At 42.0% G+C, this 18826-nt stretch overlaps 1 protein-coding gene across 1 annotated transcript in view; it reads right to left on the reverse strand.

The window, feature by feature from the left end:
• LOC126474409 (spondin-1) overlaps positions 1-18826 on the reverse strand; it is a 646454-nt gene that overhangs the window by 273466 nt on the left and 354162 nt on the right. The window contains exons 7-9 of the mRNA XM_050101878.1: positions 17520-17643; positions 3242-3372; positions 2957-3167 (exon numbers count right to left, since the gene is read on the reverse strand). Coding sequence (XP_049957835.1) covers positions 2957-3167; positions 3242-3372; positions 17520-17643 — 466 coding nt within the window. The remainder of the gene's footprint in view (positions 1-2956; positions 3168-3241; positions 3373-17519; positions 17644-18826) is intronic.

The raw sequence follows: 18826 nt of genomic DNA on the forward strand, positions 1-18826 counted from the left end.
CATTTCTGCCAACGATGAACAAGTTTTCTGAAGCCGTCACGGAAGAAGTCGACACTCTGTTTCCGCAACCACAGTCTCACAGTCAACGTCTTCATCAGAAGCATAATGCTGTCTCCGCAGATCGTCTTTCACTATCGGGAACAGATGGAAGTGCTAAATCTGGACTGTACGGAGGATACCATATGGTGGTGAGATTTAGTCTCTGAAGTTCTGCTGTGGTGGCACGTGAAGTTTATGGTTTGGCACTGTCATGCTCCTGGAAAACATTTCCCTTTCCCATTCGGACCCTTTTTAGACGTCGTTTCAGAGTTCGCAGCGGTATGATGTAACGCTCTGAATTTATTGTTGTTCCACGATCAAGGAAACCAATATGGATAACATCTGCGTCCCAGAACATTGTGGCCATGGTTTTTCCAGCTGAGGGCTGCGTCTTGAATTTCCTTTTCTGGGGCGAGTCTCATCATCATCATTTAAGACTGATTATGCCTTTCAGCGTTCATTCTGTAGCGTAGTCCCCCTTATAAAATTCCTCCATAATCAACTATTCAGTGCTAACATTGGTGCCTCTTCTGATGTTAAGCCTATTACTTCAAAATCATACTTAACCGAATCCAGGTACCTTCTCCTTGGTCTACCCCGACTGCTACCCTCTACTGCTGAACCCATGAGTCTCTTGGGTAACCTTGCTTCTCCCATGCGTGTAACATGACCCCACGATCTAAGCCTGTTCGCCCTGACTGCTACATCTATAGAGTTCATTTCCAGTTTTTCTTCGATTTCCTCATTGTGGGCATCCTCCTGCCATTGTTCCCATCTACTAGTACCTGCAATCATCCTAGCCACTTTCATATCCTTAACCTCAACCTTATTGATAAGGTAACCTGAATCCACCCATCTTTCACTCCTATACAACAAAGTTGGCCGAAAGATTGAACGGTGCACAGATAACTTAGTCCTGGTACTGACTTCCTTCTTGCAGAAGAGAGTAGATCGTAGCTGAGCGCTCACTGCATTAGCTTTGCTACACCTTGCTTCCAGTTCTTTCACTATGTTGCCATCCTGTGGGAATATACATCCTAAGTACTTGAAACCGTCCATCTGTTCTAACTTTGTTCCTTTCATATCAGCGCACACTCCGCTGCAGAGTGAAAATCTCATTCTGGAAACATCCCCCAGGCTGTGGCTAAGCCATGTCTCCGCAATATCCTTTCTTTCAGGAGTGCTAGTTCTGCAAGGTTCGCAGGAGAGCTTCTGTAAAGTTTGGAAGGTAGGAGACGAGATACTGGCAGAAGTACAGCTGTGAGTACCGGGCGTGAGTCGTGCTTCGATAGCTCAGATGGTAGAGCACTTGCCCGCGAAAGGCAAAAGTCCCGAGTTCGAGTCTCGGTCGGGCACACAGTTTTAATCTGCCAGGAAGTTTCATATCAGCGCACACTCCGCTGCAGAGTGAAAATCTCATTCTGGATTTGTTCCTCCTATTTGGCACTCAATCCGTTTATATTTCTTTCCCACTGACATTACTTTCATTTTGGAGATGCTAATCTTCATACCATAGTCCTTACATTTCTGATCTAGCTCTGAAATATTACTTTGCAAACTTTCAATCGAATCTGCCATCACAACTAAGTCATCCGCATATGCGAGACTGCTTATTTTGTGTTCACATATCTTAATCTCACCCAGCCAGTCTATTGTTTTCAACATATGATCCATAAATAATATGAACAACAGTGGAGACAGGTTGCAGCCTTGTCTTACCCCTGAAACTACTCTGAACCATGAACTCAATTTACCGTCAACTCTAACTGCTGCCTGACTATCTATGTAAAGACCTTTAATTGCTTGCAAAAGTTTGCCTCCTATTCCATAATCTTGTAGAACAGACAATAACTTCCTCCTAGGAACCCGGTCATATGACTTTTCTAGATCTATAAATCATAGATACAATTCCCTGTTACACTCTTTGTGTCGATATTCCATATACTGACGCTTCGTCTCCGGTTCGTAATGGTGTATTCACATTTCGTCTCCTGTCACAACTGAATGGAGAAATACGTCACCTTCATTCTCGTAACGCGAGAGGAGTTCCTGGCGAAGTTACAGTCTGGCGCTTTCATTTCAGAAGTTAGCATCCGGGGTACCCATCGTGCACAGATCTTCCGATAGCCAAGCAAAGCAATAATGTGACCCACACGTTCTTGTGAAATGCCGATAGTGCTTGCAGTTTCTCTCTGAGTGATATGACGATCGTCCTGAATCAATCTGTCAACATTTTGCTTGTGAAACTCGGTGGTTGCTTTTACAGGACGCCCGATTCTTTGTTTGTCACGCAGGTCACATGTTCCCGCTTCAACATCTTTAAACTTACTCGCCCAACGACGCGCAGTACTCACATCAACAAAATCGCCATAAACTGCTTTCATTCTCTGATGAATCTCCTTTGGGGTGACACCTTCTGTTGTCAAGAATTCAATGACTGCACGTTACTTAAATCGCATTGACCGACCATCTGCGCAGGGTTCCATACTTTACACTGTAACAACACAACCGTTCAATGTTAAGGCTTCCCGCCAACTGGAGCTACGGGACAAGCCAGTACCTGCCCCATACCAACGCTGCCAACTGTTGAAGAGTTACGAAGGTGGAGGCATTACTTTTCAGTCAACCCTCGTATATTAACCAGCATCCGTATAATTTCCTGTCAGGTAGTTCACTTGTTTCTCAGTTCATATATTTCATGACTCAGAGGATGTGACAACTAAAACTGTATACAACTTTACTTCTGCTGTGTTACTTCATTATATTGCAATCAAGGTCATTAAATTTATAATAATTATTACAATTTTGTGGAGACAAAAGATATCGTTTTACAGCCCCATACGAAAACTGTTCAAGCATGTCATTCTGAAATAAAGATTTTCGGCGTGTATAAAGTTTAAATCAATAGTTTACTTGCCTTCCTGAAGATTTTCTGGCATTTCGCCAGAATCTCGCGTCGGGTAGTCGGTGCAGCTTTTTTCGTATAGTCGTTGCCTCGTGAGGTAGAGACGAGCGAGTGGCTTCATTGGAGCACCAGTTTTATCAAAGAAGGGAGATGACTCGTTGTTCGGGAAGCTGGATGTGATGCGTCGAATTACGTCTTGGGGGACTGTTGGCATATTAGGAGACTGCACAAGAAATAGTTGTGAGAACTATGTATGTAACAGCAGTAACTTTGTTCGTCGTAGTATTGTTTACGTACAGTATATGTGATTCCACTGTCTGTCCCTATGTCCCACGGGTAGAGGTTCAGTTCCAGGTACTCCACCCAGGTGCAGTCTTGCAGACAGAGCTCCAGCCCGGCGACTCCGACAATCCAGTCAGGTGATGGATCTGGAAAATATTGAGCAATTTGGATTACACTCAACTAAGATTCATTTTATGCAGTAAACGAACAAATCTTCGACTAAGATTGTAGTATGAGTATATTTTTGGCCGTTATTGTCTTCCGAATTGTCGAAGAATGGAAATTAATGACGCTGGTTCTGTACATCTATGGGGCATTGATGAATTATCTGCCCATAAAGTGACACAAAACTGACTGCACAATTATTTTCTGGCTACGTAGAAAGATTTATTATTTAAACGTACAGCTACATCAACGTCCGTAAGGTATTTACGGTTTATGGCGGAAGGAAAAACGAAGGAAGATTAGAGTTTAACGTACTGTCAACGTCGAGGTTATTGGAGAAGAAGCACAAGCTCGGAACGATTCAAGGATGGGGAAGGAATTCTGCAGTGCCCTTTTAAAGAAACTAACCCAGGATCTGCCTGTAGTGATTTAGGAAAATTACGGCAACCTCAATCACGAAGATTGGACGCGGATCTGAACTGTCGACCTCCCGATTGCGAGTATAGTGTTCTAACCTCGGGGCCACCTCGCTCAGAGTGTATGTGTGGCGGATAGTACTTCTGGTGCCACAATCTTTACCCCACTTCCTTTCCCAATCACGAATTGAGCTTGGGAAGAATGATTGTCGGTGAAGCTCCGCCTTTTTCTTGTGGCCTTAAATGGTTCCCACCTTTTTATCGATCTGCTAGGGTATCATCTTCCTTTCGATTTAAAATTTTTCATCTGCGTGGTAGTCTGTCTGGATCCATTTTTTGTAGATGTTCATTCCACTTATTTTTATTCTCATCCAGTTTTTCTTTCACAGACTAAATTTTCAATTCCTTTCGAATGTCTTCATTTAGTATTTTATATATTCTTTTACATCGCTTCTCTGCTCTAAGAAATCTCATTTCTACCCGTTGTATTTGTTTTGGGGCTTATTTATTTATTCGAGTCAGAAACAACTAAATACCCCATAATTATCATTACAAACAGATGAAAGAAAGAATTATCAGGCTATAATATTCTTGACCAGAATCTTACGACTGACACTGCATCTGGTACCGCAAGCATAAGATCTTCTTCTGTGCAAGATGCGGGGCATAATTGACAAGGCAGTAGGTGCGCCAGGGTCTATGATTCTCTGCAATCATAGACCGTGGTACCCACATGGAAGTGCGTTTCTGCGCGTTACTTCTATATCTTCCAACTCCAGAACGAAGGCAACTGAGTGACGTCCGTACAATCCAGTTCTGTTCATGCCGAGGTGGGTGGGGTGCCGAAGGGATAGGCCAGATAGAGCTAATCTCAAATCGAGAGATCCACAAGTATTTTCTTGCTGTAGTTGCTGTTCTTTGCAATACTGAAAATGTCTTGAGGAAACTTCTTCTGGAACTCATCATTGGGCTGCTGGAACATGCCTATGTTCCAGCATTGTCAGATTTGGTATTTAACATCCCTACCAATGATCAAACTATTCATCCCTTATCTTATCAGTTCACTTATTTTCAACATTCTTCTGTAGCACTAGATTTAGAATCTAAGTATTTATTGAAGTCGTATAGTAACATGTGTTGTCACAGACTTGACGAGTCTACACTGAAGATGGATATTCAGTAGCTGAAATCTAGATCTGCGATAAAATCAGATTGGATGTGCGACTCATGGCTGAATTCCTTTTCCTTTTTTGAAATCGCATCCCTTGCCATGTGATATGAAGATTGTGACGTGCCTAATTGGCTTAACAAACGTATTCAAAGTTTACTCTAAAACAGGAAATTATATGTCGACTTACAGAGTCCGCTAGTCGACGGAGATGTCAAAGAAATGGCTTACCGCAAGGAAATGTTCCTTCAGATCCATAGCAATGACCAGCCACTTCCAGCGAAGAACACAAGGAGGTTCCTTTATGTCGATGACCTTGCACGAGCTAGACAAGGGAAATCTTTGGGGTGATGATGTGAATATGAATCCCCTCTTACTCATATGTCAATCTCACCTGCCCATGGTGTTTTCTGCAAAGCTAACGAGGCTCTGTCTACTATCAGCGGCTTAACTGTAAGTGCAGAGGAAATGCCGCACCAATACTTGTTTAATGAGAGATAGAACTTCGACTGGTAAACTCGAATGTGTTAGCCACATTACCAATCTTGTCTGCTCTGGATTAGTGACCCATTTAGGGACGTTTAAAAACACTTACAGGTCCAAAATTTGCCTCGGAAAACAGGTGAAGCTCCGTATGACAAATAATTTCCTTGATTTTCACGTCGCGACCATTACGCGAAACGTACTTGTGAGGGAGCAATATGTTGGCGACTCTTGTTGGAGCTTATGATTTCGAAATTTAGTAATGTACACATCTCTTTTGTAAAGTCTGCCACTGGAGTTTGTTGAGCATCTCGGTAACCCACTCTCTTCGAGTAAAGGAATCCGTATCGAAAAGCGCCTCTCTTCTTTGGAACTTTTCTCTCTTTCTCTCTCTCCCTCTCTCTCTCTCTCTCTCTCCCTCTCTCTCTCTCACACACACACACACACACACACACACATTCACATACAAACACACACACACACAAACACACACACACAGACACGCACAAACACACTCTCTATTTCTTTGAGTCATCAAACTTCTAACCGATTTGACTGATGCTGCCCACCACGAATTCTTCCTTTGCTCTAACCTCTTCATCTCAGAGTAACACTTTCACACTAAGTCCTTAATTATTTGTTTAATGTGTTCCAATCTCTGTCTTCCCCTACAATTTTTACCCTCTACAGCTCCCTCTAATAACATGAATGTTATTCCCTGATGTCTTAACACGTGTCTTATCACCCTGTCCCTTCTTCCTGTCTCTGTTTACCATGTGTTCCTTTTCTTGCCGATTCTGCGAATAATCTCATTCCCTATCTCATCAGTGTATCTGATTGACTGTATCCTTCAGCAGCGCCAAATCTCAAGAGTTTCGATTGTTCTCTGGTCTGGTTCTCTCACTGTCCGTGATTCACTACAACACAGTGCTGTGCTTCAAAGGTACATTCTCAAAAAAACGTTCCCTGTCTCAGCTACTAATTCTTCTTGATAAGGGTCCCAGACTAAGGCAAAATTCTCAAGAATCGGTCGAACAAGAGTTTTGTTAGCCTTTCCTTCCGCGGATGAATTACATTTCCTTAAAATTATATCTGCAGGTATCAGTCTGGCACCTGATTTTCCTACAATTTGTTTATTTTGTCACACTACTTTACTTCGCTCCGGATCATTACTCCTAGGTATTTTACGGTAGTTGCTGTTCCCAGCAATTTTTCGCCAATAGGGTAATGAACGGTAATGCATCTCTTCGCCTATTTGTAAGCAGTACGATACATTTATTTACATTCACGGTCAACTGCCAATCCTTGCATCGATAATCGATACTCTGAAGGTCTTCCTGTACTTCGTTACAGCCTTCTAGCTTTGCAAATTTCCTGTACCAACAGCTTCGTTCGTGAACAGCCTCACGGAACCACCGACATAAACCGCTAGATTATCTCAAATTCCCTTACTCCACTTAAAGTTTTTGGTAATTTGCCAAAGGAATGTATAAAAAACGTCAGACGACAAACTAGATAGATGAAATTAGCAGGCAGCGACGAAACTCGACTTTAACGAGGATCTCTTTCACTGAAAGACGAAAAAGGTTAAATATATTTTCAGGAGGTGGTGTCCCAAAGCTCTCAGATATTTGAAAAATGTCAAATTACCGCCTCGAGCTGCTGGTAAAATTATTTATCCATACAACCTGTTTCGGTCAACTGACTATCATCGTGTTCCTAGACGTATTCACAGCTTCACGTTAGGCGAAATATAAATTCACTATCGTCAAATGATAGAACCATGAATTAGACACTGTCATTGTATCGTAATATCAATTGTATCGTTCACAGTGTTAACGCCAGTTACAGTTTTAACATAAATGAGTACACTACTTAGCACACTTTTTGTGGACGGAGGGTGTAATTTATAGTACTATATGAAAACAGTGTGTAATTGTGTTTTTTTTATTTGATGATATTAATTTAGCTTTTCGCCGAACATGAAGCAGTGAATACTTTTATGAACCAGATGATGGTCAGTCGATCGTCACTAGTTCTGCATATGAAGAATTTTACCAGCAGCTCAAGGCGGCAATATGACATTTGTTGAGGAAAGATTAAGTAAGAGGAAAAGTACGAGAGCAGAGAACTACACACAAACGTTTCGTGAATGGTAAATAAAAAATTTTCACCACAGGTCTCTTCCGTTACGTCAGTAATCCCCATAAAAATAAATGCGAAATAAGCCTCTAATACACAGATTTCTGCTGACAACATCTTTAGTAAACTAAATGATAAATGAATAGTACATGACAATTGTATTCCTACCAATTTTTTTCTCGAACTTTCGTTCTCTACCCCAAAGAGTTAATGTTACAATGAAAGAGCCACTTTTTCGAAACCCAGTAATTGCCTCCTTTTTGCGACGCAGTAGCTTGACATTTGGCTCAATGATCCTACAACATTCCTCTATAACGGTGCAAAACAGTGGCGCCCTGTGACGTCACTCTCGGACTCGGCGACGCTTTAACGGCAACGTGTCGAGAAGTTCATGTGAGGTGGAATGTGGGTTTATGATCTCACAATTCTGCTCAGCGCCACTGGGGATATGCCACACGATGGGAGCGTCGTAACCGTCGCCCCTTCCCTCTGACGCACGTTCCGTCCCTTCTTTTAAAGCCTCTTCGTTGGAGGTCAGAACCGCGATGCCAGGCGTTGAAATCAAGCGTTTTTCTTATGGGCAGACGAGGAAAACATTAGAGTCTCAACATCGCTCATTATCGAGACGGAAAGGCCTCAGGGGCTGCCATAAAGGGCGTCAATGGAAACACTCCTTCTCTTGGATCGTTGACTCCCATACAAGTCGCAGTCGAAAACGACAGTTCGCTGTGCAATAAGCAGCAAAATGGTTCAAATGGCTCTGAGCACTATGGGACTTAATTGCTGTGGTTATCAGTCCCCTAGAACTTAGAACTACTTAAACCTAACTAACCTAAGGACATCATACACATCCATGCCCGAGGCAGGATTCTAACCTGCGACCGGAGCGGCCGCGTGGTTCCAGACTGTAGCGACTAGAACCGCTCGGTCACCCCGGCCGGCAATAAGCAGCAGGAGGGTGTTCTCGACAACCTTCGGCTCATGGACGATTCAGTGTTTCTGTAAGGACACCGTGCGCTTGGAACCCCATTACACGTGATAACATCCCTTTGGAGATTAGTGCAACCGCAATTTCTGCTCTAGAATAGAGAGTGGAATCACTAGTAGCCTTCGAAACCATTCGACGAAGTTTGAACATGATACAAAGCAACAGACAGTGTTTATGCTTTTTCACCTCTCTCGTTTCGCGCTCTATTATGGCTTGATCGTGAGGCATGAGAGAGAGTGTGAAGGGTGGGCGGGGCTGCGGTGGGGAGAGGGGCGGAGGGGGGGAGGGGCGGTGTCGCGGTGCGGCGGGGGGGGGGGGGGGGGGGAGGGTGCGATGGTGTGCAACATTGAAACATGCGTGGATAAAACGGCAAATGCACCCTCTAAGACTCCAGTTAAGCAACATCCTCAGCGCCATCCGTGCATCTTTCTTAGCGCTTTTAAAATATTCTTGTACAGAGACAGCCAAACCTTGATTACTAGGCGCCGGCGTACCAGGTATAACGATACCTTTTAAATATCACAAGCGGTCAGCAGGAACTAGTTCAGCGACAAAGTGCCCCTCAACTCAGGAGTGTCATCATGGGCGCCTGTCATGCTGGGACCTAGTAATCAATGACTGGCTACCTTTGTACAGGTACATTTTAAAGTACTCAACAAAGATACGTGGGTGCAAAGGTACGTGAGTCACACCGAGCATGTCTCAGAGGGATCCTTTGCCGTTTTGTTCCCGCATATGTTGAACCCCTTCCCCCCCACCCTACCCATGATCACGCCACAGGAGGTCACGAAACAGGAGGGCAGAAAAGCATAAACACCCTTTGCTGCTTCGGACCATATTCAAATTTCGTGGAATTGTTTCTTGAGCGCTTCCTAGTGGTTTCACCCTGTACACCAGAGTAAAAATTGTGGTCGCGCTACAGTCCAAAGGGTGCAATCACGTTCAGTGGGATTACACGCCCACGACTTCTTTACAGAAGGGTTGAATCATCCAGGTGGTGCCAGAAGTGTCAAAGGTTGTCCAGGACGTCACCCAGTCACTAATCGTACTGCAAACTGTCGTTTTCGACCGCGAAGTGTGTGGGAATCAACGCCTCAAGGGTAGAGGTAGTTAGACGCCCTTTATGGCACTCCCTGATGTCTTTTTGTGTAGATACTGAGCGGCTGTGTGTCTGAAATGTTTTCCTCGGCCACGCGTTAGAAAACCATGTGATTTCAAATGGCTCAAATGGCTCTGAGCACTAAGCGACTTAACTGCTGAGGTCATCAGTTGCCTATAGCTTAGAACTAATGAAACCTAACTGACCTAAGGGCATCACACACATCCATGCCCGAGGCAGGAATCGAACCTGCGATCGTAGCGGTCTTGCGGTTCCAAACTGTAGCGCCTAGAACCACACGGCCACTCCGGCCGGCTGTGATTTCAAAGCTGGGCGTTGCGCTTCTGCCCTCCACAACAAAGGCTTCAGGAGATGGGCTGAAATGTGCCTAAGATGGGGCCGTGACGACCTTCCAATCATGCAACACGTCCATGGTGTCATCGGCTAGAATTGTGGTGAAATTTGGTGCAATTGTGGAATCACTGACTCACTTTGTACTTCGCATGAACTGGGCTCTGGGTTTTATTTCGCATGTGTCGACACCTTGCTATTTAAAGCATCGCGGAAGGCAAGGGTGAGGTTGCAGGGCGCCACACTTTTGCACCATTACAGAGTAAGGTCGTAGGCACGTTTGAATCAAATTTCAAAATTATGTGTCCAATGGGAGACAAGTACGGGGTTTCGAAAAAAGTGACATTTTAATTGTGTTGTTCAGTCTATAAGACACTAAGCCATAATTTATCTTCCGCAATAGTTATTTTTACGTTTTATTTGAGTACTGAAAACTCCTGCAGTTCTATCTGAATGTGCAGATACTACCTGATTCGCGTCAACACAGTAACCGTGTTTCTTTGTTATAGTCAGTTCCGCTGGCAGAGAGTAGGCCCGGAAGTTACCCGTAAACAGAAGCGTCATCGCTTTTGAACCCAGCCTCTGCCCATCGCTCCAACCCTGCTCCAGGAGCGCAACTTCTCCTCCGTGTCTCACGCTGTAAGTTTCGAACAGCTCTCATCTGTCGTGACGTAGTCCCGCAAGGCAGCGGGTAAAGTCAGCTGAGGTATACTTAACATAATACAGCATTCTCATACTTGTAGTAAAGTGCTCCATGGAGTCTTATTTCCGAAAACTAAAATTAGCTTTTCGGCCCAATGCAGAATTTTCATACCTCGGTATGAGAGAATGGTACTCTGCTTGTCACCAACCATACCCTGCAGTGAAAGAATAGTTCTCTTACTGTCTAGCAGCGCCGTCTGTAACAAACTGCACGGCGACCACAGAATGTATGAGGAGCGCTGGAACAAAATCCGATAAATCCACTTTTGCTGTATTCGCGTGTTTGAGATGCAGGGGAGAGATACGGGGGTGGTTCATGCTGCTGCAAAATAATTTTCAGCATAACGTGACAAGTGTTTATATCGTCAACTGAAAAACGCAACTGAATCAAAACTCCGATAACTCCAGTGAAGCAGTTATTTGACGCTCGGAAAAAAACGCTTAACTCTGCGGTTTCACAAGTGCTGAATGAGGTATAATACCAATATAGGAACAGAAAGTACGATGTAGAACATTATATTCCCTTCAATAGACGTTTATGCAACACCCAGGGCATTCACTGAAAACATATGGAGATGTCTGGTTTTGATCCAACCGCTCGGAATTATCGGACTTTGATCCGACCGCCCTGGAGTAGTCCAGCAAGGAATGCACTATTGAGACCACGAGGCAGGTTTTGTTGCTACAAACACGTTTTATAATTACGTAAAGAAGTATAGTTATTAAATTATCAATGTCAGTTCATCTTCCAAACAATCACACTGCTCATCTGCGGGTGCTGTTTCTTCATCTGCATCTGCTTCGTGGATTTCACTGTCATTAAGTAGGTTCTTGTACCACAAGAAACGATCATCCATTGCCCAGTCCCTTCCAAATTGCTTGACCAGCAAACGTCGCACATCACGCTTCTTGGCCGCTTTCAGATTATGCCGTACATGTACAGTCTCCAGTGTCTATGGATGGTTTCTGCGGCCCTTTACAATGCAGAAACACTTCCTTTTCACAACAATTTCATGCTTGTAATTCCTGTAGAATTTAAATTGGAATAATGCCTGTCTGTTCTGTCCTTTTCCCTAATGACGATGTATTTCTTGAAGTTACATCGTTTTATGTCCCTTAATACAGGGACCTTTTTGTAGGATTCTCCAAGGGATTTAATATTTTGTAAGACATAGTCCTGTCCCAAGGTTCGTACAGTACCACGCTCCTTGTATATTGTTTGATATTCATCGATTTGTGTAATAATAGGGCGTTGTCCTAAGGTGCTCCTCAACTCGACCGAACACACGGTCTGCCGGGAGAAAGCTATGGCCTTTTACTGGAAATGTCAAATTTATTTCCTCTAATTGTGCAGGTGATTTGTTGACACATGATGGTGTGTATGATGTGAGAATTTTTGTTTTGACCCCCACGCTAATCACAGAATAATCTCAACATTCTTGTTCCGTCCAATGCCAACGAATCCAAGTAATGCAGGAGTGCTGAACCAACCTCCGTAGCCCCTCTCCCACCTACATCCTAGGTTTATTGATAAAACATTGGGTTTCTCGAGTCCATTCCAACGAAACAAAGAGTATAGAAACTGATTTGTTGTGCATAAAGTGATTCCTGGATAGGCGTTCATGGCAGGGGTTGGACTTAACTGTAAATCACAACACAATGACACTGAATCAGGATAATTGGTTTTACACAAGTTATAAAATACCTTTGCACGTAAGGTACGTACTCTTTTCTCCGTCATTAAGACTCTCTTCCTTTGAGGATCGGTTGCATCCTTTATTTTTTGTGCTAGTACAATGCATGTACTGCAAGCATCAGAAGAAGTTACCCGAAGACCAATATTAAACGAACGCATAAATACTTCTTGATCTGCAAATGCGGAGGAACCGAATCGTTGTATAGTTTCTGTAGGATCCTTTGACTTAGCTCACAGGCAAATAAATACTTTTGGATTTACGTCTGTTATAGTAGCTCTCGGTTGCCGGAAGTTTACCTAAAAATTCTCTCAATTTTGCCTTCTTCTCAGCTGATTTTACCGACTTCCGGTCCCCACCTCATCCTTCTTTAAGAATCCGGCCCTCAAACACTGTCTTAGTTATTGCATTCGCCCTATCCTTTTTGACAGAAAACACCTTCATAAACAATTCCTTACATACAAGTCTATTTTGTCTTACATCCGTTAGTTAGTATGTAGTGCTAAATGCATGTCCCCTCCTTTCCTTTCGTGGTGATACTCTACTTTCTCTTCGCCGTGGTGGTGCAGCTGCTGTAATTAAACGAGTAAGGAATACACCATGAGCCACTTTTGAATGATTCTGATAAAACCTTTGCCTGTTTCGAAGACGATATTTCATCGATTTTCTTGAACATTGTAACTTTGCTGAATTATGCTTGCAAGGCAATGCAAGGTCTAATCCTAGAGGATCAGCATCACGATACCTACAAAAAGCAAGCAACCCTTATAACCTACGAAGGCCACATGCCACAATAATGTTGTATGACAGTACGTTTACCATGCATACCGGTTTGCTCGTTCCACTGCTGTTTTCCTTTCTCGTCTTCTGGGTCGCCGCACGCCTATCTTAATATCTTTCACTATGCGTCCTTCATCCATTTTACACCCCACAATACCACAACCCCAACGTGTTACGTGTAGGTAAGACGGAGCCGTATTACTGTCTGGATGTTTGCCTCACTTGACTGGCAGAAAATGACCAGTGTCGAAACACGCCTGTAGTCGCAGTACGATAGTATCGAACTACGCTGCCTACACAAAACCCGATATATCCAATGCGGTCGGAGCGCGATCTGATAAGTCCAAGCGGTCGGATCACAGCCAGATATCTCCCTTTTGCTGTGTTTAATATCTGGATAATGGAAAGAGATATCTGGTAATCGACTGGACACCCTGAATAATGTTTCCTGTTAGTGCATCATGGTCTGTTTCTTCTACTAATAGCTTGTGCAACCACTCAGAGATCACTATTTGTTACTTTCTGTATTAACAGCAAATGTGGATTTATCGGTTTTTGTTCCGGCGTTCCTCATATATGATAATTGGAAATGTTCCTGAGAATAATACTGCGTCTGTATTGCACAACTTAAATTCATATTACAAAAGAAAATATCACATGATTGAGTCCACATGCGTATAAAATGTGATTCCTTTACACTTTAGATTACAACCAGAACGAGTAGTATACCTGTAAATGGTGCAAGCTGACATTTTTCATGAAAATACTTCCATCAGAAGCTAATGTTTGGGGCTACTAACATGGTGGACGTCGGCTTCAAGTTTGTTACATTATGACAATTCCTCTTATTATACTTCCATGTTCCTGCCACTGAATTCCTTGTTACGAAGAGAAAAATTTGCTGATGAAATTCACCTCAAGACTTCAGCGTTGCCTATGGAGATGTCTCCCTTGGAGTCAGCTGTCACAAGAGATGGGTGAAACATTTCCAAGATGGAAGCATGCTTACCGTCATCAGCCTTTAGTGGTCACCCTTGAACTGCCTACACAAAATATGACAAGGAAAGATTCCGACTGATTTTCTTGAATGTGGACAAACCATAATGTGGGAAAGTCTTCTGCAGCCTTCCTATAGTCTCGACTGGGTATCCTCCGACTATAATCTTTTTGGTTCTGTTCAGAAACAGATCTGAGGCCAACACAATGAGATATGGAGGATATTTGGCAAGCAGTGCACCAATCTCTTCGATAAACTGGATGGGTTTTTGTTGTATGGGTATTTACAAATTTGCAGAAAGAAGAAATGCAAAGAAATGGAGACTATGTTTAAAATTGGTAGAAAGTACTTAGATGAAGGTGATGTACTTGGTTTGTATAAAAAATAAATAAAAAATTTAAAAATTGTTGCTCATTACTTTCACTATGGACCTTGTACAACACCATCATCTCTGGTTTGCACATCTGGAAATTTAGGCAGCAGGTGCTACATTTTTAGATGTGAAGGCAATGACTGTGTCCTGTCTTCAAGACTCTGTGGTCTTATCTTTCAACAAGATAACACATGATTGCTTGTGAACTGTGCTATCCTGACCTATGTCGATACTGTGGGAATATGACTGTAGCTCTTATTGGTATGTTATTCAAATCACACACCCACTGAAGACATCTGTGAGAGTGGTATACCACCATTTGCTAGCAATTATCATTGGTGAACTCCGGCAAGGAATTATGTACCTGTACCTTTCACCCAAACTCAGACCAGCTTGATACCCAACAGGGTTAGAACTGTTGTCACTGTGAGAGGTGGCAGCTCTATGAACCAAATTTTGCACCTTGTATACTCCAGATCACCTAAAAAATCAAGCATGTACTCTTCCTACTCTACTATGTAGGCATAAATAACTAAAAATTAGTTATTTACTGTCCTTCCTCATGCTGGAATATTAATCACCACTACTACTATAATGCTGTCCATAGTGCACTTCTTCATCACAAAGGATTCTTATCTCTGACATGGTTCAAGATGTACATTTCAGACAGATTAGGTACAATGAATATGTCTGTTATATGTATAGACAAGAGTATATGCATGTTTTTCTGGGTTCTCCTTCCAAACTCATGGATAGATTTCAAACAAATCTGCCACAGCAGGAGCAGGTCACAAGAGTATCAGCACCACAGGGTTTATAACCTCCTAGCACCAATAGGAGCGGAGATAAGGGTAAAAATGTGCTTTTCCAGACCCCCAACGTATAGGCTGATCTGCACTACAGGTATGTTGTGTGTGAACTGTATCAGACTTTCAAATCAACCTGTGGTGCTGGGCAGCCTACATGCCAGGTGAAAGAAACAGTTTTCCAGGCTCTGACATATAGGCTTTCCTGCATGACAAGTGGGTTGTGTTGAAGCAGCATCAGCCTGCTTTGTATGGGGGCTTGTACATAAGGGGCAAATAAATAATTTTCAAGCTCCTGGCCTGGAGCCTGCCTTGTGTCACAGGTGTGTTGTGGGAGCAGTTTCAGTCTGCTTTGTGGAACTGTATTGTGGGGGTTACATGTGCTGATGATCATGGCTGGGGACAGGTCGAAATGGATAGAGGAGACTATGAACAGAGAAAAGGGGAGGAGGAAATGGACAGAGAGACTGAGGAGGAGGGAGAGATGCATGAGGCAGGTGGAAGGTGTAGTGGGGTATTGGGCAGATGGAAAAGCAAGTGGAGGAGGAGAATATGATTGGATGGAGGGGGGAAAGATATGGCTAGAGAGTGGGTTGGAGGAAATGGGCAAAGACAAGGAGAGGAGGAGATGTGTTCAGTATATGTGCCGAATGCATATGAGGGGAAAGACACAGGAAAAAGGCTAGTTATAAATAAAATAGCACCATCTATGGATGTAGTTGGTATGTGATGGGGAATTCATCACTCTGTTCTGCTAATATTATACAAAACTCTGCCAAGATCAGTATTAGACTATGGATGTCTCGTTTGTTGGAATGGGATAAGAAAAGAGATCATAATTCCGAAACGTGTCACTGAAACTCTCCTGCCTGGACATCAGTGCTTTGCAGAGGTTTAGAACAATAAATGAACATATCAAAGGATGACATCCTTTTGCACATCTTAGTCAATATCTACATAAACAAACCTAGAAGCTAATGGGCAACTGCATTTTGTATGAGAATATCTTCTACTGAAGTTCCATGTTATTCCAAGGTATGGGGGACGATATAACACTGCGTTTAACAAAAGACAGAATGCTACAGTACTCTGTATCTAACCTCTGAAGTCATCTTCGATGAATGACAGTCCATCCACTTTTAATAGGGACTCTTACTTTCCTTACAGGAGAATATTATGTCTCTTTGTGGTTCCGCTTGGTACAAACAAATGAGGTGAACGTATTCTTTTGCTGTCAATAAAAATATAAATGAATAGTTGACTGAAGCAACTGAAGAAGTAACTACTGTTGCTCGATCCTGGGCGGACTTTCTGAGCTATGTTTGGGACATGAGATTTATTTCATCTTCCTAATGCACCATATTCTGTAATTTGTAATGTTAAGAATACAAACGAGGACGTGTAAGAAACATTTATGGTCAGCTTTATGTCGCATTTGGATGCCGACAGATAATTGATCACAAGTACAGGTTAACTTATTTTTTGAGAGCATTCTGTGCAATTTTGAGTGTTATTTGTATGCGTTATGTTGACATAGTGAATATCACATAGTGAAAACCACTGAATATAGTCAGTGGTTGAAGCCTTTTTAGAGCAGAACCTCAGAAATACAGCGAAATAATTTGGGCCTCATTCCACATTTGATGTGTGTTGTCAATACTTGGTTACAATTAATATTATTGTGCTGCGAGCCCATCACCTTACCACAAGTTCTAAACAGACACATGTCTACTTGTATATGATTATCGGTGCTGGCAATCCTTGTGTAATAAATAACCTAAAATTCACTTCTTGTGTCCTTGACTTCATTTATTTCGTTTTTGTGTTTAGAGGTTATAATATAATATTCTCGACACTGATTCATAGCATTACTTTGCTGTCGATTTAATCACATTTTTTGTGCAACATGTAATACCTGAGTCTACTTCCCACATGAGTTGATAGTTTAAGTAAGATCCATGTTTGCTGTGATTGCTCCATTCTTATAACAAGCTCAGACAAAGAAATGTCATGGTATACAGTGGCCTCACATATATATATGCATTTGATAAATGGTTTCATCATAGCAAGAACATGTTAGCGTATTCACGTATCATATGCAGACAAAAATTAAAAGAGCCCATACTCACCTATCATAGAAACAATTGAGACCAGGTGATGTTTCCGGTCAACACGGAAAACTGCAAACGTCTTCCCCGTGACATTCGGAAAACTTATGCCACGTGCTTTAATTATAGTGCGTATTTCTTGACTCTAGGGAAAAAAAGACTCCAGTTAGTATGGAAGCTAAAATCCAACATAAAGGAGAGCAGTCAATGGTTAGTTTTGCGAAAATATAGAACAATGGAGGAATCACTGCTGTAAACGTTTTAATCCTGGTACCTAAATGACAGAACCTCAGGTTTTTGTGCGTAAAAAACTTATTTTTATTCAAAATATCATTTCAGTTGTGCTTAGTGTAATAAACGGAGCATAAAAGGAGAACAGCTTCGAAGTATATAAAAATTGAAAGTTTAAATTCAGTTGTTGTTTGCTATACATTTGCAACAATTGTTAATAATTTGTTTTTAAATTATTTGTTACGTATTAGTAATTGTTAAAAACTATTAAAACACACCTAATTCAAGATAAGACTTTTTCAAACATACACAGTTACAACTATTTTCATGTTTTAGGTTAACTTACATACTTATATTATTTCTAATTTTAACATGTTACCTAATCGTAATTGTATACTTTGGCATTGTTCGTTTCACATTTTATAACATACCCAGGTATTTTGTACATTTCCATGGAAAACTTTTAAATTTAAATGACCTAAAGTACGATGTCAAAAATGCCAGGCATTCTATATATTGCCTACGCATTCTATACAATGCCTTCATTTGATACTGATTTAACTACGTTCACTACCATGAAAAGGATTCACTCTTTAATTGCGATATAGGTTTGTAGCAATGAAAGGGCTTTCAAGCAAATAATTTACTTGTTTTCATAATGCCATAAGACTGTTATCAAATACAAGTACCTATAACAATGGTTACACTCACATGGCATGAGTAGCATCCACAACTACTTCGTTATTCATGAAGAGGAAAGACATTATCGTGATAGAGAGGAGGGCAGATTTAGAGGTAGCGTAAGATTTCGTAGTAATAAGTGTTTGTATTTAGAGGATCTTATGAGCATGAGGACGGAATTTTTGGATGTTTCTATCCTGCATTCTAGACATTTGTTTTGGTGAATAAAACCATAGCTTATCTGCGTTTAGGACGGCATAACCTAACTTTAGTACCATATGCAAATTTAAGCAAAATTGACCATGTCATTTAGTTTTTGCTGTTTGCGGCATTTACCATCAATGTTATGCTCTGTTTCCTGCCATGTGTGATAGTGGCGACACATGGAAATCAAGGTATTCTCTGACTGAGCTCAA

This window comes from Schistocerca serialis, chromosome 4 (assembly GCF_023864345.2).
Source record: "Schistocerca serialis cubense isolate TAMUIC-IGC-003099 chromosome 4, iqSchSeri2.2, whole genome shotgun sequence".
Lineage (NCBI taxonomy): Eukaryota > Metazoa > Arthropoda > Insecta > Orthoptera > Acrididae > Schistocerca > Schistocerca serialis.